At 46.6% G+C, this 24,688-nt stretch overlaps 2 protein-coding genes across 3 annotated transcripts in view; one reads left to right on the top strand and one right to left on the bottom strand.

The window, feature by feature from the left end:
• The window catches only part of LOC135824959 (unconventional myosin-Id-like), a 41,598-nt gene extending 29,171 nt beyond the window's left edge, over positions 1-12,427 (top strand). For both annotated transcript variants that reach the window (XM_065337698.1, XM_065337699.1), the window contains exons 15-25: positions 184-258; positions 1,560-1,658; positions 3,862-4,028; positions 4,600-4,690; positions 5,528-5,623; positions 6,818-6,909; positions 7,928-8,123; positions 9,420-9,557; positions 9,784-10,023; positions 10,536-10,652; positions 11,743-12,427. In XM_065337698.1, coding sequence (XP_065193770.1) covers positions 184-258; positions 1,560-1,658; positions 3,862-4,028; positions 4,600-4,690; positions 5,528-5,623; positions 6,818-6,909; positions 7,928-8,123; positions 9,420-9,557; positions 9,784-10,023; positions 10,536-10,652; positions 11,743-11,874 — 1,443 coding nt within the window. In that variant the 3' untranslated portion in view covers positions 11,875-12,427. The remainder of the gene's footprint in view (positions 1-183; positions 259-1,559; positions 1,659-3,861; positions 4,029-4,599; positions 4,691-5,527; positions 5,624-6,817; positions 6,910-7,927; positions 8,124-9,419; positions 9,558-9,783; positions 10,024-10,535; positions 10,653-11,742) is intronic.
• A 699-nt stretch (positions 12,428-13,126) lies between these two features.
• The window catches only part of LOC135825359 (cilia- and flagella-associated protein 299-like), a 23,781-nt gene continuing 12,219 nt past the window's right edge, over positions 13,127-24,688 (bottom strand). Inside the window, exons 9-10 of the mRNA XM_065338094.1 lie at positions 14,701-14,775; positions 13,127-13,653 (exon numbers count right to left, since the gene is read on the bottom strand). Coding sequence (XP_065194166.1) covers positions 13,555-13,653; positions 14,701-14,775 — 174 coding nt within the window. The 3' untranslated portion in view covers positions 13,127-13,554. The remainder of the gene's footprint in view (positions 13,654-14,700; positions 14,776-24,688) is intronic.

The raw sequence follows: 24,688 nt of genomic DNA, 5'->3' as shown, positions 1-24,688 counted from the left end.
ATCGTAGATCGTACGACTAATATTAATAATAGATCAATCTATAACATGAACCTACTCAGCACCCACCCCCCCCCCCCCCAAATAAAAAACTTCCAGGCCAATAGCATAGTTTTATTGTGATCTGGGTGCTGAGTTCATCATTATACATGTATGTCTGTACTGTGGCTGGATTTTGCCTTGCAGGACACACTGTTTCAGGACTTGAAGAGACTCCTGTACAGCTGTGACAGGCAGATGCTCAAAGACATGTGGCCTGAGGTAATTTCAAGTTCTGTTAGGTGCCATTGCCTCGCTCTCTCCTAACCTCCAGCCACCTTCGCATTGGTTGTGTTTCACAAGCTCTACATATATTGCCTTCCTCTCCAGGACCGCCGGAAGCGGTTTTTGATTGGTCCAGTAGTACCATGGCCATTCATACTTAGTGTAGGATATGGCGGGTACACCTGCTTTCCACTTTCGGAAACATGTATTGGTGGCTGACAAGTTGGTCCGGTAATAACCGAACAAACCGGACCGGTTCCGGCTGTCCTGCTCTCCGTCTTACTCCCCTCCCCAGTCTCTTTATCTATTTCTCTATCACTCTTCCCTCTCTCTCTCTCTCTCCCTCTCCCTCTTCCCTCTCTCCCTCTCCCTATCCCTCTTCCCTCTCTCTTTCCCTGTCGCTGTCCATGTCCCTTTCCCTCTCTCTCTCTCTCTCTCTCTCTCTCTCTCTCTCTCTCTCTCTCTCTCTCTCTCTCTCTCTCTCTCTCTCTCTCTCTCTCTCTCCCATGGCATATCTCCGTAGCTGGGTCAATTTCTCTTTTGCACGTTCCCTGTGTGCAGTCCAACTAAATAAGAAATGTCCTAGCCCTAAAGATGGTGCTTGTGGTAAAGACGCACCTGGCAATATGGCGGTAAAGACACGCCTGCCCACACACGCTCTCTAGGCTGCACAGTTCTGGCACAGAGCTCTCCTTCTCATCACCACCACCACCACCATTCTTTAACTTCATTCTCCCGTAAAGATGGGGGTTGCAGGGGTGTCGGAAGGAGTTTGACATTGGTGCGGCAAAAGTGTGAGAGGGGGGTCCGGGGTCCTCCCCCGGGGAAAAAATTTGAAAATTGGGCCTAAAAGGCCATATTTTAACGCTACAGAATAATGTGAGAAATAAGAATATGCATGCTGATGATACACCGCATTGTCGATGTAAAACATGGTACCTGTATAAGAGTCGACAAGCCACCAACAAGGTTGAAATGTAAAAAAATAAAATAAAAAACTTCGAAAATTATTGGTGCGGCTTTGGTCGCACCTGCCGCACCGGTTCCGACGCCCCTGGGTTGGAAATAATCCCATGTTGTCGATGCTGATCACAGTACCAGTCATCTCACCAGTGTTTTTTTCCCATGTACACTTCTAATTACACACATGTGCGGCTCATCCAACGTCCGTAGAGGGCTCAATTTTCGTCTAATGATCGATTAATCTCGTGAAACTCAGAGTTACGAAACCGCAACTGCTCGCTCTTCTGTCTGTGTAATCACACACTTTTATTGTTTGTGCACTATCTGCACTACAGGGTGCTAGCTCTGAAAGTGAGGTGACCAAGAGACCACACAGCACTGCGACCGGATTCAAGTTGTCCATGGCAACGCTGGTGGACACACTGGCAAGCAAGGTAAATCTCTGCCTCTCTTTATCTCTATCTCTATCTCTCTCTCTCTCTCTCTCTCTCTCTCTCTCTCTCTCTTTGTGTCTCTGTCTCTCTCTCGCACACTCTCTCTTTCTGTCACTGTCTCCCCCTGTGTGTGTGTGAGTGCGCGCGTGTGTGTGTGTGTTTCTCTCTATCTCTCTATTTATCTATCTATCCATCTATCCATCCATCTATCTGACTCTCTCTCTCTCTCTCTCTCTCTCTCAGTCTACATGTTGCTGCGTGCATGTGCGTATGTGCAAATGTGTAGACGATATGAATATGATTATGAAAACAACGTGCTGGAACACCTTGTTTGTCGTAAAAGGCAGACATGCTTTGTCGAATGGGGTAGTGTTATGGGTGCAATCGAACTACATTCCAACACCATGGCTGGTAGTCATAACAACTCGCTTGAGGGACTTGTGGTATTGGCACAGCTGGCTTCAGCACAGCCTTGAAAATGTGTGCCTGCATGCGTGCTTGCCCGTGTGCCTGCAGGTGTGCTTGTTTGTGTGTGTGTGTGGGGGGGGGGGGGGGGGGCATTTTTGAATTCTTTATTCTCATGATGGCACCATCGCCAATGAAAGAGGTCATTCATTAGTGTGGTCATTGATAATGGTGTAGGTGCAAGCAACATACTGTATAGTAGGAAATTTTCGGGCGGAATTTATTTTCGTACAATTTCGTACACGGCCTCTTTGTACTAAAATTAATTCCGTACTAAAATTTGTTCCTTTGAAGTTATGTGCACTATACGTGCGCACCGCATGCGAACACGTGCGTTTAGCATGCATCACTAGCACTGTACGAAAATAAAATCTGTACGAAAGGTCGAAATTCGGCTTTGTCCGAAAATATTTCCGTCCGAAAATGTCCTGCTATACAGTAATAGATTTGAGTCCATGTCAGCTTGGTAATGATTGCTTGTTATGCACGGTCACATGATCATGCAGTTGGTAATGATTGCTTGTTATGCACGGTCACATGATCATGCAGTTGGTAATGATTGCTTGTTATGCACGGTCACATGATCATGCAGTTGGTAATGATTGCTTGTTATGCACGGTCACATGATCATGCAGTTGGTAATGATTGCTTGTTATGCACGGTCACATGATCATGCAGTTGGTAATGATTACTTGTTATGCACGGTCACATGATCATGCAGTTGGTAATGATTGCTTGTTATGCACGGTCACATGATCATGCAGTTGGTAATGATTGCTTGTTATGCACGGTCACATGATCATGCAGTTGGTAATGATTGCTTGTTATGCACGGTCACATGATCATGCAGTTGGTAATGATTGCTTGTTATGCACGGTCACATGATCATGCAGTTGGTAATGATTGCTTGTTATGCACGGTCACATGATCATGCAGTTGGTAATGATTGCTTGTTATGCACGGTCACATGATCATGCAGTTGGTAATGATTGCTTGTTATGCACGGTCACATGATCATGCAGTTGGTAATGATTACTTGTTATGCACGGTCACATGATCATGCAGTTGGTAATGATTGCTTGTTATGCACACGGTCACATGATCATGCAGTTGGTAATGATTGCTTGTTATGCACGGTCACATGATCATGCAGTTGGTAATGATTGCTTGTTATGCACGGTCACATGATCATGCAGTTGGTAATGATTGCTTGTTATGCACGGTCACATGATCATGCAGTTGGTAATGATTGCTTGTTATGCACGGTCACATGATCATGCAGTTGGTAATGATTGCTTGTTATGCACGGTCACATGATCATGCAGTTGCGGGTGCTTGACTAGTTTTGTTTTGTGCAATGGCAACGTGCGTTGTATTGGGGGACGTGTTGGGTGTTGTGTTTCTACACTAGACATGGTTAGCTTTTTTCCGTTCACGCTAACTCCGACCGTCGGCCTGTACCGTTGTCTGTGTGTTTTCAAGACATGGTCAGCATTTCGGTTTCTGATACAACAATCGACTTGTGACATAACCCTAGTTGGAATCTTACCATTTCGTTCTCTCGCTAAACAGAGCTTTCTATCGTCGGAACGATACCAAACCGACGGTATTTTGGGTGTTGGGTACGAGTTCTGTTGGATTCAGCGTGAACGGCGAAATGCTAACTATGTCTAATGTGCGGTGTGGGTGGAATGTGTGTGCTCATGTGTGCTTGTGTAATGTGCGGTGTTGACCTCAGGAGCCGTACTACGTACGCTGCATCAAGCCGAACGCAGCGAAGGCCGCTGGTGAGTTTGACTTGGAGCTGGTGGTGCACCAGGTTCGCTACTTGGGACTAATGGAGAATGTGCGTGTTCGCCGCGCTGGCTACTCCTATCGACAGAAGCACGAGCTGTTCCTTGAGAGGTAAGCAATCCAGTGCTGTATTTTCAGAAGTATAAACCACACTTTTTATACACCAGTGATTCAGTAAGTAAGTCGGTGTGACTTCTACCGCGATGGTCGATATGAATGGTGATAAATACTAAATAGGGTAGATGCTTTGTATTTCGTGACAAACGTCTGGGTGCGGCGTGCACTCCGGACGTACGGTACTCTCGTGTGCCTGATGGTTGCACTGTTGGTGACTCTTCTTAGTAAACTGTTTAATTACCTGAAGACTCCGATGCTAGCTATCCATCTACGTCTGATCCACTCACCTTCGACTGCTTTAGAAGTAGTCTGCATCTGTTACTTGATCTTCGCAGGTGGTGGAGCTCCTACTGATGCGGACAATTCAGTCCGAGTCTTATGCAAACCCTAGTTATAACATTATAACCCAGATATTGACGCATTGCTTGTGACTTTCTCTCTATCTTCTCTATCCCTGTGTGCGTGTGTGTGTGTGTGTGTGTGTGTGTGTGTGTGTGTGTGCGCGTGCGTATGTGGGTGTGTGCGTGGGTGTCTGTGTGTCTGTGTGTGTTTGTCTGATCCACAGGTACAAGATGCTGAGCAAGGAGACATGGCCACGTTGGAAGAAGGACAGCAAAGCCGGGTGTGAGGCCATTGTCAATGCTCTCAAGATCAATGTAAGTAGAACTTTTGCTAAATGTACACTTTTCACGAAAACCCCAGTTTTGCACGACAGTAGAGTGGCGATTATCCACACCACTCGGCGCACCGGCTGTCTCAAGGGTGTTCGGATGAGAAGAATGTTCGGATAAGGAAGCAGTCACACATCTATCTAAAATATGCATGCTGTCACATTTTTCATTCTCGTCGACAGAATAACGGAAACTAGATGCACTCCAGCTCCTCAAAATGACACTATCGCTATGCATGTTGACTCCGAACTGTTGTGATACGTCTCGCGCATCGCTTGATTGATGCTCTGAGCAGCAAAAATCAGCAAAAACCTCGAAAAACCTCCTAATTTTGTTTTTGTCCAGCCCGACCAGGCAATCCGGAAAATCGATCATCCGAATAGTTGACGTGTGGATAATCGGCGCTCTACTGTAATTGGTTGGGTCAACTTTTTCAAAATAAGCTTTGGCCGGGGCCTGACTGGCTGGACCGGGGGATACAGTCCTGCACCGCTACACGTATTGCTAGAGGTACCGGTGTCTACAACGCACACTTGCTGTACTCTTAGAATCCTCGGGATGAGATTGATTCTTACCTATAATTGGAGTACGATAGCTAAACTTTGCTGTGCGTTTGTGTATGCTTTTCTGTGTTTGTGTTTGTGTGTGTGTGTGTGTGTTTGTGTGTGTGTATGTGTGGGTGGGTGTGTGGGTGTGTGTGTATGTGCGTGTTTGTACGCATGCACCTGTGTGGGTGTGCACACACATGTGCGTGTGTTTGTGTGTATTTGCACGTGTGTGTATGTATGTGCACACGTGTCGAAACCTTGTCACGGCATGCAGAGCGAGCTGACGATGGGCAAGACCAAAGTGTTCATCAAACGTCCCAACACCGTCTTCTCACTGGAACAGAAGCGGCTAGCGGAAATGCCCAGAATGGTAAGCCAGGGTTACAGAGAGATCCCAGATGCGCACAGTCAACTTTACGTATAACGACACTCGGCGGGGCATCAGAAAAGTGTCGTTATTCGCGAAGTGCCATTATTATGTTTTACAGTTGGATGGGACTTTGCTCTGGGCATGGAAATTCTGTCGTCATTCGCGAATTGTCGTTATATCCACAGTCGTTATTAGCGAAGTTGACTGTAGCTCGTATACAGTCATCGTAGTCTGGTCACTGCATCTGCAGATGGTTGGCATGTGTACTGCACAGTCAATTTCGGTAAAAATTAGCGAATATGAGGCACATGGTCACCACACCACAGATATATGCTATGCAGTGGTCCCATTCTAATCCGGCACCATTTGCGCAACGGAAGTTCTGCTGGATTAGGGAGGGTGCTGGATTAGGGAGGGTGCTGGATTAGGGAGGGTGCTGGATTAGAAAATCTGATTTATTGCTGAAATGTGCATGAAAAGGACATTTTGGTTGCTGAAAAGTATGCTGGTTTATAAAGTGCTGGATTAGAGAGGAACGACTGTAGTATGGGTTCATGGCACCACAGATGTGCGAGGTACGCCCCTGCATCCTACTGGCAACTACCGTAGATTCCAGTGTATATGCCTCACTGGAATGTAAGCTGCACCCAGAGTTTCGTGTTACGAAATCTAGACACCTACCCTGTTTTTCACCATCAGTTTCACCATCGTACTATGAGCCGCACCTACTTTTATTCAGTGAACACTGGTGCTTAAAGTGTGACTTATAGTGCGTACAACATGGTTTATGTTGAAGCATACAGAACAACAAGGACAATCACGGCTTGTTTGCTGCTACTTCAAGTTTCATGCTCTCGCAATCATCAGGCAGCATAGATAACGGACTCGGTTGGTGTTGAAGAGAGAATTGTTCCAGGACAGGGTGCATTACGTTACTCTATTCACTGGTAGCCCCTCTCTCACCACTTCCTCCCAGTACCCAACTCAACTTCATCTTCTCCATGCACAACAACATTGTGTCTTCATTTCTGGCTGGGCACCACAAAACAAGCACCGAATTTGAGTGAAACGATTTCTCTCGTTCATTCTCCACCAGCTCTGGCACGTCTTTTGTTTTCTTTCCCGTCTGTGAGAGGCACATGTGTATCTTGCTTGCAATCGGCTAATGCGTGTATCCGTCTCCCTCTACTACAGGCAACTATCATACAGACGGCATGGCGCGCCTGGTTGGCAAGGAAATACTTCCGACGTCTGAAGGCCATCGTGTGTATCAAGCGCAGATACAAGTAAGCTATACAGTCAACTTTGCGCTTAACGACTCTCGGCACGGCATCAGAAAAGTGTCCTTATTCGCGAAGTGTCCTTATACCCGAAGTCTCATTATATGTATTACAGTTGGATAGGACTTTGCTCTGGGCATGGAAAATCTGTCGTTATTCGCGAATTGTCGCTATATCCGCTGTCGTTATTAGCCAAATTGACTGTACCCCCTCCCCCCCCCCCCCCCATGTCCTGCTCCCGTATAAGCCCATTGCGCATTGAAATATGGAAGGTATGAGTAATGCATGTGAGTACAATGTGATCAGGGATGCACTGTTCAACACTCCAGACGACCATGCCCAGGTGGCTGTGTGGGGTGTTATGTGAGTACACTGGGATCAGCAATGCACTGTTCAACACCCCAGACGACCATGCCCAGGTGGCTGTGTGGGGTGTTATGTGAGTACACTGGGATCAGCAATGCACTGTTCAACACCCCCAGACGACCATGCCCAGGTGGCTGTGTGGGGTGTTGACGGTACAAATTACGTCATTGCGCAACGGGCATATTCCAATCACCTCCTGTGTTCATTGCTGTACAGGTTTTTTATTTTTTTTACTATAAACACTGGTGAACATGAAACAGGCGGAAAGAACACTGAATTACTTTATCAGAAGAAAAAAGAACCAAGGAGCTACAAGTTACACTATAATGTCCACGAACACCACCAGTTACAAAGCAATCAGCTCATGCGATAACATTGCACGACGCTGACCAACGGAACTGACGTTCTACAACTAACCGGTAATCATCTCTAGCACGTCTTGGATGCGCACTCCAACAGCCTTCCAGGAAGGTTCTAAGTTTTAGAAGTAACATAGGAGGGGAAGGTGAGCGCAACCAAGACAAGTGTATGGGAAATTTTAGGTAAGAAAAGCTCCGAAAGTACCGAAAATAAAGGGACATCGAAAATTTCTGAAATCTCAGTGATCTGGCGGTATTCTAGCTAAATCAACGGCATTATCTCGTCATTCTTCTTTTAGGTCGTACCGCAACCGCCTGTTTTTCAGCAAGGTGAACGAGACGTTCCGCGATGTGCGTCTGCTGCCCGACCTGGGCGTGTCGCTGAGCTGGCCGGACGCACCGCCTGTCTTGCAGCAAGGCCTGGCCATGATGAAGACCATACACAAGTACTGGAGAGCTAGGATGGTTGTCCAGCGACTGACGCCGGCAGAACAGGTGAGAAACGCTCACAGAGAGAGATGTGAGGGGATGATAGCTCTACCACTACGGTATTGTTGCGTGATTAGCTTTTCTCCACCTGCTCCCAGCCCCGTGTCATCTCCACACACTTATACACTGGCACGGCGATAACTACATTTAGAAAGACTGTTTATTACAAGACGACTACGGAAACACAACTAGACATGACGAACTCAAGACGAAGACTGCTTTTCACACCCCAGCAACATGCGCATGCACCAACACCACGTACACACGACGTACACACGACGTACACACGACATACACAAAATAACGTACAACAACGGCACAACTTGTCAAGGCGACCACTCGCATAAGGCGACCACCTGTCCCAGAAGATCACTACAAGCAGGACCAAGGGATGCTACACCCAGTCAGATGACCCTGGATAAGGAGACCACCTGGGAACAAAGACCATGCCTTGAAGGTCCCTCGAGTGGTCGTCTTAGACAAGTTTCACTGTATTTGCTCAATGTGAGATGAAACACGTAGTTGGTTGTTCGGATGAACTGCATCTAACATATCTCCAAGAAAAGTCTCATAGAAAAACTCAAACTCAATGGTTGGAGGTGGCACCAGACCAGGGGTGTGAATGTCCTAAGACATACTCAGACAAGAAAAAAAGGACCAAGGAACTACAAGTTACACTATAATGTCCACTAACACCACCAGTTACTAAACAATCAGCTCATGCGATAACATTGCACGACACTGACCAACGGTATTGACATTCTACAACTAACTGCCGGTCGGTCAGTGTCGTGCAATGTTATCGCATGAGCTGATTGTTTAGTAACTGGTGGTGTTAGTGGACATTATAGTGTAACTTGTAGTTCCTTGGTCCTTTTTTTCTTTCCTAAAAAATATTCATCGGCTCTCCATCCGAATCCATACATACTCAGAAGTTGACAATTTTTAAATCTTACCCCGCTGTAAGGGTACTTCAAAGTAGCTCCACCTGCACTGGCAATGTCAGCGCAGGGCCATGGTGTTTGGGGGAACAAAAACTGCTGTGCAGTATTATGCAATAAAGCCTGTTACCTGTAGATAGGAATAGTAATGTATTGTTTTATTTCTTGTCACCTGGAGTTTTCAACCCTGTATGAATACTCCGTCAAAGCGTTCTTGCAATTATTTGTATCTTATGTGCCACACCCATACTATCTTATGTGCCACACCCATACCCGTAATTCTAAAAAGTTTCACCTCCTGGGCAGTTGGGGTCACATGCTTCTTTCACAACGTGTACCTGTGCCTGTCCTTGCTTTGCAGGAGCATGTAAAGATGAAGATCATCGCGGCGGAGTTCTTCGGTGGTGGCAAGATGGATAACTGGGGAGTCTCGGCAACGTGGCCTGGCAATGCTCTGGCCCAACCTACCAACCCACTCTGTCCCAAGTTCAATGAACAGGTAAAGCTGCTCTTGCCGTCGACAGAGTGAGTGCTCAAGCGTGAGCGAGAATATGCGAGAGACTGCATCACGGAGTGGGCGCGGGAGGTTGAGAAAGCACTCTGTGTGTGTGTGTGTGTGTGTGTGTGTGTGTGTGTGTGTGTGTGTGCGTGCGTGTGTGTGAGTGCGTGCGTGCGTGCGTGTGTGCGTGTGTGTGTGTGTGCCTGTTTCCAATTGTCCATGACAGGCTGCTGCTCTACGCTCTCAGTTTGGTGACAACACATTCATCTACTCGGCGACGGGGGAGAAACTCGGTCGCAACATGAAGACAAGCAGCCGTGCGTACGTGCTGTCTGAGGCCAATCTGTTCCGACTGGAGCTGCCGGAGTTTGCGGTGAACAAGAAGAAGCCGCCGTTGTCGTTGCAAACGGTCACCGGCGTCAGTGTGTTCAAGAACGGTGCACCGGGAATGGTCGTGCACTTGAAGGTCAGTGAGATACAGTGCGACATGTAGTTTTGGGTGTGTTAAAATGTCCGTGTCGGGGACCCGCCCAGGTTTCAGGTGCGATGCAGAAGTTGGTGACCAGCTTTCTCTTCACACACAGTGCATACTCTAGTGCCTCGTAGCATCGCTCATGACGAGGAAGGTCCTGGGCTCGAGTCCTGGTGTGGTGGCGTATTTTTCTCTTTTCAGGCTGTTCCTTTCCCTGACTTTTTCATATTGAATTTGAAGTTCTCCCATCATATAGTATTAATACCGCAAGAAGGAGAAGAGGGTGAACAATTTGTTATACTTATTTTCCATTGTCTTCTACTTGTTGTAACTAGCTCTGCCTTCGGGCACTGAGCAGTCCTTTGGACAGCCTGGAACCTTTTCTTCTGTCAAATCAATATTTTACAGCCAGTTCTTCATTGATCAACGTTGTAGGGTGTACTGCACTAAGATTGTAATGGCTTCCGTTTATTCACTCGCCGTTGTGCGCTCTGTCCTGTGGCCAGGACCATGCGGAAGGTGACCTGGTGTTTGCGCTGGCCAATGGCCGCCGTGTTGCCGAGCTGCTGGCAGTTCTCTATCAGACCATTCTGCGCAAGCAAGGCCGCAAGATCGCTGTCACAGTAAGACTCTACATATCCTGTGAACACTATAGTTCAGACAGAATTCCGAATTCTAGCCAGGGGAGGGGGGGGGGTAGCACCCTGCGTGCACCCGGGACACACAAAATAACATTCACTGCATCCATTATTCCCTCGTGCCAAGACACGAAAAAAATTATGTTGAAAAATTACAACAATTAAATTGTGGGCACAAGTTATGCGATCGAGTCCACCAACTAAACCAGATTTTGAACAGTCAGACGTGCACAGTCTAGCACAAAACTGACAAGGAGTACTGAGACATTCCACGGCATGAAGTCAGCTTGAGCACTGCTCGATAGCGCTAACCAACGGCCTTCCAACTTGGAAGGTTCATGGATATTAGTGCTAATTCCTTGTCAGTTTTGTGCTAGATTGTGCACGTCTGACTGTTCAAAATCTGGTTTAGTTGGTGGACTCGATCGCATAACTTGTGCCCACAATTATTTCCACGTTGTGTAATTTTTTCCTTGGCTCACCATCTGAGGTTTTAATGAAATAATTACAATAATGTTAAACTCGGATGGTACTGTAAGACATGTACATATAACGAGGAAGCAAATCTAACGTTTTAACGGATGACATTTCTTCGTTATAATAAGATCCGTTGAGGCCGTACTGCTTCATATATGCTGTGTGTGGATATGGCAGAATACTGCAAGATCGTTAACATATCTTCTCGTTAACCTATGAATTTTGGACAATCGTTAAATTTGCGACTCGTTATAATAACATGTCTTACAGTATGCCAATTTATTTATGGTAAAAAGAACAGAGAAGAAGGACAAAATGTTACGAGTTATGACTAACATTTTGTCGCACTCGCTGACTGTATAATAATCTGGTTACGTTGGTGGACAGTAATTAGTCGTAACTCGTAACATTTTGTCCTTCTCCTTTTTTATTACAATAATGTTGCAACAAAATACGTCTTTGCATTCTTTTTAAAATCTCTTGTGCGTCTGTTTGATCATCTTTTCATTCCTTTTCTACAGTGGTGCAACTGCCATTACGTTGCTAGTCTTAATCAATACAATACAAAACATTGATTTGTTTTTGCCATGTTTTGCAGATTTCCAATGAGCTGACGTTCGTAGTCGAGGGCAAGAACCGAACACTGGACAGCGAACCGGCCGCCACCGGCACACCGCTGTCGTTCAAGAAGGTGTCGGGCGTCAAGGCAACCCTGGTATGGCCGAAGTAGTCGGCCGGTCACGACGAGCGAGCGAGCTCAAAAACGAACTCCGAATACAGTGCAGAGCATGATTTTCAGCACAGGCTGAAAACGCCTGTATTTCATTTTGCTGCATACAACATACCATGCAACTCATAAAGTTTATGGTAGCCTTTCAAGTAAGTTTGTTCATTGCTAAATTCAAAACTCGGAATTCTTCACAATATTTTTAGACCCTGTGGCTAACAAAAAACTGTGAATTATACTTTTTGTAAGCAATAGAGAAATCCGTTTAGTCTCGTTACCCCTTCAGGAGTGCAAAGGAAGGAATGGCGAGCGTTAAATGTGCTTCATGATAATCTCCCGATCACTTTGGCGCGACGAATCTGCCGGGATAGCTGCTAATGCCTCGCTTGCACTGCGTACACATTTTGATAGGTATATTCTGCTAAATCTCCATCTAAACTCTCATGTCACGTAGATTCTTGCAATCATTATTCTCAATCGAGATTCTAAAAATTTCAATTTCGATCCTTAAATAACTCGAGATAGATTCTAAGAGACTAATTGTTTTTAAGGCAAATTCTGGTATTCGTCTACAAGTTGAAATGGAGCCGGGTTTTGGCACATTATACACTGAATAAATTCTGTCCAAAAATGTGTGTTTACCCTGTGTGCAAAACGTGACGGGTACGTAAAAACGCAATTAAGGGGCGAGACCCTATGGTCGGTAAAGCTGCCCCTACCTCTCCACCACTCCTGCCGTTCGGTAATGTCTCAGCGCTGCCTTGCTGCATGCTTTGTGCCGTCAAATGGTGTGTAGTTTTTTGTTTTAAAAAAGCCAGTTAGTTAACAGTAGCATGCGGTCAGCAGGATTATTAACTTTGTTAACGTTACACGTGCCGGTAATTGGAACGCGCACCAAGGCTCGTGGGAAACGTGCAAACGCACACAGACAGCTCATCTCTCTTGTCGGACAACAGTTTAGGCCCAACAAACCTGCGTGCAATCCAACCACCGAAAGCCATCGCCTCCAAACTAACAACATTATATCCACTCCAGAATGCACCGGCACCACGTCAGGCGTTCACAATCATGTCATACACCCCATGCCCACTGGTGCCCATTATTGCCCCCCCCCCCCACATACACACACACACCTACATGCCTTGTATTCTTCTATTGCCCCCCCCCCCCCCCCGACTCATTACCTCTGTAGAGCTATGTACACAGACAGAATGTCTCCAGATAGTAAAAAACTAAGAAAGAAGAACACGACACATTGCTTGACGGATACCTTCCTGTGCATGAGAGATGTACCAAGTGCCCGTAAGATTAATACTACACCAAAACTGTGATCAGTTATGCAACGAAATATCTTCTCAGGACATGTGTGATCCAATACAAATATAACTACATATGATCAAGTTCTGTGCCGGTGGCTCGTTGAGACAATCGGCGTCAACTGGTAGCTACACATGAGAATGTGTAGCCACTCTGCCATCCAGCAGGTATGATGATGTCATCAGTCAGTGGTCCCCCAGTATGATGATGTCACCAGTTAGTGCTCCCCGGTATGATGATGTTATCAGTTAGTGGTCCCCCGGATGATGATGTCACCAGTTAGTGCTCCTCTGTATGATGTCACCAGCTAGTGCTCCTCGTCCTCGGCGTGATGATGTCATCAATCATCAGCCCCTGCCTGCCTTCTCAAAGAGTTCTGTGAGGGTTGTGCTCATAGATGGTGACTTGCAGATATTCATCCGTCGCTATGACAACCCTCATCGTACCCAGGCCGGGATCCTTCACCTGCAAAGTCGAGAGAGAGGGAGGGAAAGGGAGAGAGAGGGAGAGGTAGGGAAGAAGGGAGGGAGAGAGGCCGAGAGATCCAAGAACTTTTCAAAAAGAAAAATGAAACAGTAGTCCAAAGCATTGCCCCCCCCCCCCCCCCCTCCTCGAGCAGGGGTACACAGTGCATTGAGCATACCCCTCACTCCCTCTTCCGGCAGGGATACATAAACCATTAGTCGTTCTCCCCCAACCCACCTCCTTGTGGGCAGGCATTCACTGTGTATTGGTCATACCCCACATACGGTCAGACCTCGTTTATCCGGTCCTCGTTTATCCGGTCCTCGTTTATCCGGATCCCTCGCCATCCGGTAGAAAATCGTCGGTTACCGATTTACAGCATATGCCATGCATACACACAGTATGTGTGTTCGATTATCCGGTTCCCTCGCCTATCCGGATATTTTTGTGGAAAACGGATGTGTGCGGTTAAGCGAGGTCTGACTGTACCCTCTCTTTTCTTCTCTCACTGAACACGCATAGTAACAGGGATCACGTGGGCCACGGAGAGCCATCAGAGAGCAAGACAGAGTACGCGTGGGAGCTTGTCTCCGGCTCCCTCTCTTCTCTGTAACAAATTTCAAATTTCATTGCGCAATGTTCTAAATCCACTCGGGGGCTTGTCAAACCTCCACGAGCGGCGACATCGGGCACAACTGAAAGTGACAACATCAAATCACCGTCCCGGCTCCCGGCTCTCAGCTTTTTACGTCTCTCTGCTAAGCTCTTTCCATGTACTTGGAAGACGGCTCCTCCATCCACGTCTTGACGTTGCAACGGATGTCCTTCTCCATTGTCCCTTTCTATTTTTAGTCCCTTGCACACGCACACACACACACACACACACACACACACACACACACACACACACACACACACACACACACACACACACACACACACACACAAACACACACACACACATGCTTGCACGCACGGGCACGCACGCACGCACACACACACACACACACACACACACACACACACAAACACACACAAACCCCTCACCTTGGGATCAACGTTAATGAAGCGTCGGTCCTGCTTGTGCCTGAACTGCAATCCGTCAGAGCTGCTTGACATCACCTAGGCAACACACCAACAGAATACAGTCAGACCTCGCATAAACGCATACATCCGTTTTCCACAAAAATATCCAGATAGGCGAGGGAACCGGATAATCGAACACACATACTGTGTGTTTGCATGGCATATGCTGTAACCAACAATTTTCTTCCGGATGACGAGAGATCCGGATAAAAGAGGACCGGAAAAGCGAGGTCTGACTGTACACACAACAATGGCGTAGCCCTGGATTCACTTAAAACAGTTCACGTCCCTATAGGCTGCAGGATTCACTTAAAACAGTTCACGTCCCTATAGGCTGCAGGATTCACTTAAAACAGTTCACGTCCCTATAGGCTGCAGGATTCACTTAAAACAGTTCACGTCCCTATAGGCTGCAGGGTTCACTTAAAACAGTTCACGTCCCTATAGGCTGCAGGATTCACTTAAAACAGTTCACGTCCCTATAGGCTGCAGGATTCACTTAAAACAGTTCACGTCCCTATAGGCTGCAGGATTCACTTAAAACAGTTCACGTCCCTATAGGCTGCAGGATTCACTTAAAACAGTTCACGTCCCTATAGGCTGCAGGATTCACTTAAAACAGTTCACGTCCCTATAGGCTGCAGGATTCACTTAAAACAGTTCACGTCCCTATAGGCTGCAGGATTCACTTAAAACAGTTCACGTCCCTATCGGCTGCAGTATTCACTTGAAACAGTTCCCGTCCCTATAGGCTGCAGGATTCACTTGAAACAGTTCCCGTCCCTATAGGCTGCAGGATTCACTTGAAACAGTTCACGTCCCTATAGGCTGCAGGATTCACTTGAAACAGTTCACGTCCCTATAGGCTGCAGGATTCACTTGAAACAGCTCACGTCCCTATAGGCTGCAGGATTCACTTGAAACAGTTCACGTCCCTATAGGCTGCAGGATTCACTTGAAACAGTTCACGTCCCTATAGGCTGCAGGATTCACTTGAAACAGTTCACGTCCCTATAGGCTGCAGGATTCACTTGAAACAGTTCACGTCCCTATAGGCTGCAGTATTCACTTGAAACAGTTCACGTCCCTATAGGCTGCAGGATTCACTTGAAACAGTTCACGTCCCTATAGGCTGCAGGATTCACTTGAAACAGTTCACGTCCCTATAGGCTGCAGTATTCACTTGAAACAGTTCACGTCCCTATAGGCTGCAGGATTCACTTGAAACAGTTCACGTCCCTATAGGCTGCAGGATTCACTTGAAACAGTTCACGTCCCTATAGGCTGCAGGATTCACTTGAAACAGTTCACGTCCCTATAGGCTGCAGGATTCACTTGAAACAGTTCACGTCCCTATAGGCTGCAGTATTCACTTGAAACAGTTCACGTCCCTATAGGCTGCAGGATTCACTTGAAACAGTTCACGTCCCATAGGCTGCAGGATTCACTTGAAACAGTTCACGTCCCTATAGGCTGCAGTATTCACTTGAAACAGTTCACGTCCCTATAGGCTGCAGGATTCACTTGAAACAGTTCACGTCCCTATAGGCTGCAGTATTCACTTGAAACAGTTCACGTCCCTATAGGCTTCAGTATTCACTTGAAACAGTTCACGTCCCTATAAGCTGCAGTATTCACTTGAAACAGTTCACGTCCCTATAGGCTGCAGTATTCACTTGAAACAGTTCACGTCCCTATAGGCTGTAGGATTCACTTGAAACAGTTCCCGTCCCTATAGGCTGCAGTATTCACTTGAAACAGTTCCCGTCCCTATAGGCTGCAGTATTCACTTGAAACAGTTCCCGTCCCTATAGGCTGCAGTATTCACTTGAAACAGTTCCCGTCCCTATAGGCTGCAGTATTCACTTGAAACAGTTCCCGTCCCTATAGGCTGCAGTATTCACTTGAAACAGTTCACGTCCCTATAGGCTGCAGTATTCACTTGAAACAGTTCCCGTCCCTATAGGCTGCAGTATTCACTTGAAACAGTTCCCGTCCCTATAGGCTGCAGTATTCACTTGAAACAGTTCACGTCCCTATAGGCTGCAGTATTCACTTGAAACAGTTCCCGTCCCTATAGGCTGCAGTATTCATTTGAAACAGTTCCCGTCCCTATAGGCTGCAGTATTCACTTGAAACAGTTCCCGTCCCTATAGGCTGCAGGATTCACTTGAAACAGTTCCCGTCCCTATAGGCTGCAGTATTCACTTGAAACAGTTCCCGTCCCTATAGGCTGCAGTATTCACTTGAAACAGTTCCCGTCCCTATAGGCTGCAGTATTCATTTGAAACAGTTCCCGTCCCTATAGGCTGCAGTATTCACTTGAAACAGTTCCCGTCCCTATAGGCTGCAGGATTCACTTGAAACAGTTCCCGTCCCTATAGGCTGCAGTATTCACTTGAAACAGTTCCCGTCCCTATAGGCTGCAGTATTCACTTGAAACAGTTCACGTCCCTATAGGCTGCAGTATTCACTTGAAACAGTTCCCGTCCCTATAGGCTGCAGTATTCACTTGAAACAGTTCACGTCCCTATAGGCTGCAGTATTCACTTGAAACAGTTCCCGTCCCTATAGGCTGCAGTATTCACTTGAAACAGTTCCCGTCCCTATAGGCTGCAGTATTCACTTGAAACAGTTCACGTCCCTATAGGCTGCAGTATTCACTTGAAACAGTTCCCGTCCCTATAGGCTGCAGTATTCACTTGAAACAGTTCACGTCCCTATAGGCTGCAGTATTCACTTGAAACAGTTCACGTCCCTATAGGCTGCAGGATTCACTTAAAACAGTTCACGTCCCTATAGGCTGCAGGATTCACTTAAAACAGTTCACGTCCCTATAGGCTGCAGGATTCACTTGAAACAGTTCACGTCCCTATAGGCTGCAGGATTCACTTAAAACAGTTCACGTCCCTATAGGCTGCAGGATTCACTTAAGGTGGCCCTCTGAGCTTTGGGGGTCAAAAAACCGACTTTCTTGGATTGCTCCCAAAGTGCAGTCAAATCCTTCCTATATCATCCAAGAACACACAAAAAAATTTGAGGGCGATATTCAAAGCCGTTCCGGAGATATAGCCGCCTGAACATAGGTGAATACATGTGAAATTTCGAAATAATAATAGTAAATTCCAATAATTGCAAGTTGGTTTAAAAATTTCATACAGACATACACACAAACGCGCACACACACACACACACACACACACACACACACACACACACAGAGGGAGGCAAACACACAGACAGACATACCTATCCAAATAAGATCATACCGTTCTCACACCACTATTTACCCTGTAAAACACATTTACATAAATCAAATTTTGGTACCCAATTTTCTCTCTTTTTCAGCCATTGCCGGACCTTGTAACCAGGCTGTGGCTTCAGTTGTTGCTTCTACACCCCCAAAAGTATATATTTTCTGAATCCGTGGACCTTTGGCTAGGTGCTAAAACTCAATGTGGCCTGTTCTCAGGTAGTATAGGCTGTAAAGAGCATCTCCAACATGTGTCGTTCTTTTGCGCATTTGGACTATGGTTTTGTGTTTTCGATATTGGAAACCTTTTCTGAGGTTTTCTTTGTATTGTTGTTTTAGCACCTCAAGTTGGATGTAAAGAATGTACTCCATGTGAAAAATGTCATGATAAAAACATTGGTATTTCTGAGTGCTGGTTACGAGTTCTATATACGGCAATTTTCGTAAATTCACATCCACACCGACAGTGCTTGTGAAGAGGTCCATTTTTCCTGGTGAAGATCAGACTATGGGATCTCAGGAATTAGTGTTGAAAATTTGAACCAATTATATGCATTGTAACCAAAGTTACGCTGTTTTCCGGGCGAGGTGCCGTAAAGCTCAGAGGGCCACCTTAAAACAGTTCACGTCCCTATAGGCTGCAGGATTCACTTAAAACAGTTCACGTCCCTATAGGCTGCAGGATTCACTTAAAACAGTTCACGTCCCTATAGGCTGCAGGATTCACTTAAAACAGTTCACGTCCCTATAGGCTGCAGGATTCACTTAAAACAGTTCACGTCCCTATAGGCTGCAGGATTCACTTAAAACAGTTCACGTCCCTATAGGCTGCAGGATTCACTTAAAACAGTTCACGTCCCTATCGGCTGCAGTATTCACTTGAAACAGTTCCCGTCCCTATAGGCTGCAGGATTCACTTGAAACAGTTCCCGTCCCTATAGGCTGCAGGATTCACTTGAAACAGTTCACGTCCCTATAGGCTGCAGGATTCACTTGAAACAGTTCACGTCCCTATAGGCTGCAGGATTCACTTGAAACAGCTCACGTCCCTATAGGCTGCAGGATTCACTTGAAACAGTTCACGTCCCTATAGGCTGCAGGATTCACTTGAAACAGTTCACGTCCCTATAGGCTGCAGGATTCACTTGAAACAGTTCACGTCCCTATAGGCTGCAGGATTCACTTGAAACAGTTCACGTCCCTATAGGCTGCAGTATTCACTTGAAACATTTCACGTCCCTATAGGCTGCAGGATTCACTTGAAACAGTTCACGTCCCTATAGGCTGCAGGATTCACTTGAAACAGTTCACGTCCCTATAGGCTGCAGTATTCACTTGAAACAGTTCACGTCCCTATAGGCTGCAGGATTCACTTGAAACAGTTCACGTCCCTATAGGCTGCAGGATTCACTTGAAACAGTTCACGTCCCTATAGGCTGCAGGATTCACTTGAAACAGTTCACGTCCCTATAGGCTGCAGGATTCACTTGAAACAGTTCACGTCCCTATAGGCTGCAGTATTCACTTGAAACAGTTCACGTCCCTATAGGCTGCAGGATTCACTTGAAACAGTTCACGTCCCATAGGCTGCAGGATTCACTTGAAACAGTTCACGTCCCTATAGGCTGCAGTATTCACTTGAAACAGTTCACGTCCCTATAGGCTGCAGGATTCACTTGAAACAGTTCACGTCCCTATAGGCTGCAGTATTCACTTGAAACAGTTCACGTCCCTATAGGCTTCAGTATTCACTTGAAACAGTTCACGTCCCTATAAGCTGCAGTATTCACTTGAAACAGTTCACGTCCCTATAGGCTGCAGTATTCACTTGAAACAGTTCACGTCCCTATAGGCTGTAGGATTCACTTGAAACAGTTCCCGTCCCTATAGGCTGCAGTATTCACTTGAAACAGTTCCCGTCCCTATAGGCTGCAGTATTCACTTGAAACAGTTCCCGTCCCTATAGGCTGCAGTATTCACTTGAAACAGTTCCCGTCCCTATAGGCTGCAGTATTCACTTGAAACAGTTCCCGTCCCTATAGGCTGCAGTATTCACTTGAAACAGTTCACGTCCCTATAGGCTGCAGTATTCACTTGAAACAGTTCCCGTCCCTATAGGCTGCAGTATTCACTTGAAACAGTTCCCGTCCCTATAGGCTGCAGTATTCACTTGAAACAGTTCACGTCCCTATAGGCTGCAGTATTCACTTGAAACAGTTCCCGTCCCTATAGGCTGCAGTATTCATTTGAAACAGTTCCCGTCCCTATAGGCTGCAGTATTCACTTGAAACAGTTCCCGTCCCTATAGGCTGCAGGATTCACTTGAAACAGTTCCCGTCCCTATAGGCTGCAGTATTCACTTGAAACAGTTCCCGTCCCTATAGGCTGCAGTATTCACTTGAAACAGTTCCCGTCCCTATAGGCGGCAGTATTCATTTGAAACAGTTCCCGTCCCTATAGGCTGCAGTATTCACTTGAAACAGTTCCCGTCCCTATAGGCTGCAGGATTCACTTGAAACAGTTCCCGTCCCTATAGGCTGCAGTATTCACTTGAAACAGTTCCCGTCCCTATAGGCTGCAGTATTCACTTGAAACAGTTCCCGTCCCTATAGGCTGCAGTATTCACTTGAAACAGTTCCCGTCCCTATAGGCTGCAGGATTCACTTGAAACAGTTCACGTCCCTATAGGCTGCAGTATTCACTTGAAACAGTTCACGTCCCTATAGGCTTCAGTATTCACTTGAAACAGTTCACGTCCCTATAGGCTTCAGTATTCACTTGAAACAGTTCACGTCCCTATAAGCCCCTATAGGCTGCAGTATTCACTTGAAACAGTTCCCGTCCCTATAGGCTGCAGTATTCACTTGAAACAGTTCACGTCCCTATAGGCTGCAGTATTCACTTGAAACAGTTCCCGTCCCTATAGGCTGCAGTATTCATTTGAAACAGTTCCCGTCCCTATAGGCTGCAGTATTCACTTGAAACAGTTCCCGTCCCTATAGGCTGCAGTATTCACTTGAAACAGTTCCCGTCCCTATAGGCTGCAGTATTCACTTGAAACAGTTCCCGTCCCTATAGGCTGCAGTATTCACTTGAAACAGTTCCCGTCCCTATAGGCTGCAGTATTCACTTGAAACAGTTCACGTCCCTATAGGCTGCAGTATTCACTTGAAACAGTTCCCGTCCCTATAGGCTGCAGTATTCACTTGAAACAGTTCACGTCCCTATAGGCTGCAGTATTCACTTGAAACAGTTCCTATCCCTATAGGCTGCAGTATTCACTTGAAACAGTTCCCATCCCTGTAGGCTGCAGTATTCACTTGAAACAGTTCCCGTCCCTATAGGCTGCAGTATTCACTTGAAACAGTTCCCATCCCTGTAGGCTGCAGTATTCACTTGAAACAGTTCCCGTCCCTATAGGCTGCAGTATTCACTTGAAACAGTTCCCATCCCTATAGGCTGCAGTATTCACTTGAAACAGTTCCCGTCCCTATAGGCTGCAGTATTCACTTGAAACAGTTCCCGTCCCTATAGGCTGCAGTATTCACTTGAAACAGTTCACGTCCCTATAGGCTGCAGTATTCACTTGAAACAGTTCCCATCCCTATAGGCTGCAGTATTCACTTGAAACAGTTCCCGTCCCTATAGGCTGCAGTATTCACTTGAAACAGTTCCCGTCCCTATAGGCTGCAGTATTCACTTGAAACAGTTCCCATCCCTATAGGCTGCAGTATTCACTTGAAACAGTTCCCGTCCCTATAGGCTGCAGTATTCACTTGAAACAGTCCCCATCCCTATAGGCTGCAGTATTCACTTGAAACAGTACCCGTCCCTATAGGCTGCAGTATTCACTTGAAACAGTTCCCATCCCTATAGGCTGCAGTATTCACTTGAAACAGTTCCCGTCCCTATAGGCTGCAGTATTCACTTGAAACAGTTCCCGTCCCTATAGGCTGCAGTATTCACTTGAAACAGTTCCCGTCCCTATAGGCTGCAGTATTCACTTGAAACAGTTCCCGTCCCTATAGGCTGCAGTATTCACTTGAAACAGTTCCCGTCCCTATAGGCTGCAGTATTCACTTGAAACAGTTCCCATCCCTATAGGCTGCAGTATTCACTTGAAACAGTTCCCGTCCCTATAGGCTGCAGTATTCACTTGAAACAGTTCCCATCCCTATAGGCTGCAGTATTCACTTGAAACAGTTCCCGTCCCTATAGGCTGCAGTATTCACTTGAAACAGTTCACGTCCCTATAGGCTGCAGTATTCACTTGAAACAGTTCACGTCCCTATAGGCTGCAGGATTCACTTGAAACAGTTCACGTCCCTATAGGCTGCAGTATTCACTTGAAACAGTTCACGTCCCTATAGGCTGCAGTATTCACTTGAAACAGTTCCCGTCCCTATAGGCTGCAGTATTCACTTAAAACAGTTCACGTCCCTATAGGCTGCAGTATTCACTTGAAACAGTTCCCGTCCCTATAGGCTGCAGGATTCACTTGAAACAGTTCCCATCCCTATAGGCTGCAGTATTCACTTGAAACAGTTCCCATCCCTATAGGCTGCAGGATTCACTTGAAACAGTTCCCATCCCTATAGGCTGCAGTATTCACTTGAAACAGTTCCCATCCCTATAGGCTGCAGGATTCACTTGAAACAGTTCCCATCCCTATAGGCTGCAGTATTCACTTGAAACAGTTCCCATCCCTATAGGCTGCAGGATTCACTTGAAACAGTTCCCATCCCTATAGGCTGCAGGATTCACTTGAAACAGTTCCCATCCCTATAGGCTGCAGGATTCACTTGAAACAGTTCCCATCCCTATAGGCTGCAGGATTCACTTGAAACAGTTCACGTCCCTATAGGCTGCAGGATTCACTTGAAACAGTTCCCATCCCTATAGGCTGCAGTATTCACTTGAAACAGTTCCCATCCCTATAGGCTGCAGGATTCACTTGAAACAGTTCCCATCCCTATAGGCTGCAGGATTCACTTGAAACAGTTCCCATCCCTATAGGCTGCAGGATTCACTTGAAACAGTTCCCATCCCTATAGGCTGCAGGATTCACTTGAAACAGTTCACGTCCCTATAGGCTGCAGGATTCACTTGAAACAGTTTCCATCCCTATAGGCTGCAGGATTCACTTGAAACAGTTCCCATCCCTATAGGCTGCAGGATTCACTTGAAACAGTTCCCATCCCTATAGGCTGCAGGATTCACTTGAAACAGTTCCCATCCCTATAGGCTGCAGGATTCACTTGAAACAGTTCCCATCCCTATAGGCTGCAGGATTCACTTGAAACAGTTCACGTCCCTATAGGCTGCAGGATTCACTTGAAACAGTTCCCATCCCTATAGGCTGCAGGATTCACTTGAAACAGTTCCCGTCCCTATAGGCTGCAGGATTCACTTGAAACAGTTCACGTCCCTATAGGCTGCACATGATGGGTAATAGTCCACAGTAGCATATCACAAATTAGTGTCAAAATTGGCGGAACAACCTTGTACCCGGGCATGCTATGAACCAGTCGCCCCACGCTCAGGATCCGTGACGTGGTTAGTTACGGACGGAATGCCAAGAACGGTGACGCAGCCCGGGCAGCGGAAGGTGTGGTCTACATTGGTGCGGTCATGAAGAGGTGGGGGTTCGGGGCCGGGGTCCTTTTAAAATACGTTCCGACGCCCCGTACGTGTAACCAATATGTGCATTGCTGGGTTTGTGATTTGCATACCCCACAGTTACAAGTTCCCAATCCCTAACATGAAACTCAGGACTACGAGTTCCCAATCCCTAACATGAAACCCAGGACTACGAGTTCCCAATCCCTAACATGAAACCCAGGACTACGAGTTCCCAATCCCTAACATGAAACCCAGGACTACGAGTTCCCAATCCCTAACATGAAACTCAGGACAACGAGTTCCCAATCCCTAACATGAAACCCAGGACTACGAGTTCCCAATCCCTAACATGAAACTCAGGACTACGAGTTCCCAGTCCCTAACATGAAACTCAGGACTACGAGTTCCCAATCCCTAACATGAAACTCGGGACTACGAGTTCCCAATCCCTAACATGAAATCCAGAACTACGAGTTCCCAATCCCTAACATGAAACCCAGGACTACGAGTTCCCAATCCCTAACATGAAACTCAGGACTACGAGTTCCCAATCCCTAACATGAAACCCAGGACTACGAGTTCCCAATCCCTAACATGAAACTCAGGACTACGAGTTCCCAATCCCTAACATGAAACCCAGGACTACGAGTTCCCAATCCCTAACATGAAACTCAGGACTACGAGTTCCCAATCCCTAACATGAAACCCAGGACTACGAGTTCCCAATCCCTAACATGAAACTCATGACTACGAGTTCCCAGTCCCTAACATGAAACCCAGAACTACGAGTTCCCAGTCCCTAACATGAAACCCAGAACTACGAGTTCCCAGTCCCTAACATGAAACCCAGGACTACGAGTTCCCAGTCCCTAACATGAAACCCAGGACTACGAGTTCCCAATCCCTAACATGAAACTCAGGACTACGAGTTCCCAATCCCTAACATGAAACTCAGGACTACGAGTTCCCAATCCCTAACATGAAACCCAGGACTACGAGTTCCCAGTCTCAAACATGAAACTCAGGACTACGAGTTCCCAGTCCCTAACATGAAACCCAGGACTACGAGTTCCC

The sequence above is a fragment of the Sycon ciliatum genome, chromosome 9 (assembly GCF_964019385.1).
Source record: "Sycon ciliatum chromosome 9, ocSycCili1.1, whole genome shotgun sequence".
In the NCBI taxonomy this organism is placed as follows: Eukaryota; Metazoa; Porifera; class Calcarea; order Leucosolenida; family Sycettidae; genus Sycon; species Sycon ciliatum.
The sequence above is the reverse complement of the archived record's forward strand: the minus strand, read 5'-3'. Positions and strand labels throughout refer to the sequence as shown.